Here is a 1,351-nt window from a genome sequence, read left to right on the forward strand (position 1 = left end):
GGTGGGCTTGCCAGCGCTCCGGTGCCCCGTGCTGCAGGCAGCCCTGTGGCAGAGGGGTGCCTGGCCAGGGACCCCATCCTCACCAAGGGCTGGCCAGGGGCGGGCCGGGCATCGCTGTGGCCAGCTGGATGCTGCAGGTCAGATGGTGCCAGTGAGGTTTTTCCCTGCTTTAATGGCAGACTCGTGTTACCTCCTGTTTGTCCCACCCTGACAGAGGGCAGCTGCACATTGTGGCCTGGTAAAGGCCATGTGAAGAGTCCTGGGTCTTCAGTCGCTTTTTGAGTGTTCTTCTGCAGCCCAAAGGGAGCCAGCCGAGGAGATGGAGGGGAGCAGAAGGTGATGCTGCTGGCTGCACTGGTGGGCTGCCCCTGGGCCAGCTCCTGTACATCTCCAGCAGCAAAGGTCATAGCTAAGCATGGGCACCAAGCCTGTCCCTCACTCTCCTGACATTTGGCACTGCAGGCACACCGACCAGTTGGGTGGATCAGCTCTAGCATGGGGAAGCAGCATGCGGGGTTGGCCAGCAGTCGGGATGGAGGAGGGCCTGGGAGCACCAGCCTGCTCCGTGCCCGGTGTGTAGGAGCTGTGTGTTTTCCCTCCCAGGGGCAGCCATGGGCAAGCACAGCAGCAAGCTGGCCCCGGAGATGCTGGATGATCTGGTAAGGAGCACGGAGTTCAGCGAGCAGGAGCTGAAGCAGTGGTACAAGGGCTTCCTCAAGGACTGTCCCACTGGCATTCTCAACCTGGAGGAGTTCCAGCAGCTCTACATCAAGGTGGGCTTCAGCCGGGGGCCCAAATGTTGCCTGCAGGCCTGGAGCACCCTGCTCCTGTTGGGGCAAGGATGCTGCTTTGGGTGCAGTCTCCACACTGAGCTCCCCCTCCCCATTTCGATCTCTCTCTTCTTTCTTCCCTGCAGTTCTTCCCTTACGGAGACGCCTCCAAGTTTGCCCAGCATGCTTTCCGCACCTTCGACAAGAACGGTGATGGGACTATCGACTTCAGGGAGTTCATCTGTGCCCTGTCTGTCACCTCCAGGGGCACCTTTGAGCAGAAACTCAACTGGGCCTTTGAGATGTACGACCTGGACGGGGACGGAAAGATCACACGCTTGGAAATGCTGGAGATCATTGAGGTACCAGTGCTTAACATCAGCAAGAGCAGTTTGCTTTTTCTAGGCTTTTCACAGCTTATTGGGTCACTTTTGGCACCAAAGAATGAGTTTTCCCAGAGCCTTTTCTGAAAGGTACCTGGTGTGCTCCTAATTGTAGCTGTGCAGCAGCATAGCTCGTGCCAGCAGGTAACCGGGTCCCAGCAGAGGAGCAATCCTGTCCCCTGCCTTGTCCTAGGATCT

At 58.3% G+C, this 1,351-nt stretch overlaps 1 protein-coding gene across 2 annotated transcripts in view; it reads left to right on the forward strand.

Moving 5' to 3' along the window:
- Positions 1 to 605: 605 nt before the first annotated feature.
- HPCAL4 (hippocalcin like 4) overlaps positions 606 to 1,351 on the forward strand; it is a 946-nt gene continuing 200 nt past the window's right edge. The window contains exons 1-2 of one of the 2 annotated variants that reach the window (XM_009648516.1): positions 606 to 773; positions 917 to 1,134. In XM_009648516.1, coding sequence (XP_009646811.1) covers positions 612 to 773; positions 917 to 1,134 — 380 coding nt within the window. In that variant the 5' untranslated portion in view covers positions 606 to 611. Of the gene's footprint in view, positions 785 to 916; positions 1,135 to 1,351 lie in introns of both variants that reach the window. The other variant, XM_009648515.1, reaches the window with a different exon arrangement.

This window comes from Egretta garzetta, unplaced genomic scaffold (assembly GCF_000687185.1).
Source record: "Egretta garzetta isolate BGI_Z169 unplaced genomic scaffold, ASM68718v1 scaffold101, whole genome shotgun sequence".
Taxonomy (NCBI): domain Eukaryota; kingdom Metazoa; phylum Chordata; class Aves; order Pelecaniformes; family Ardeidae; genus Egretta; species Egretta garzetta.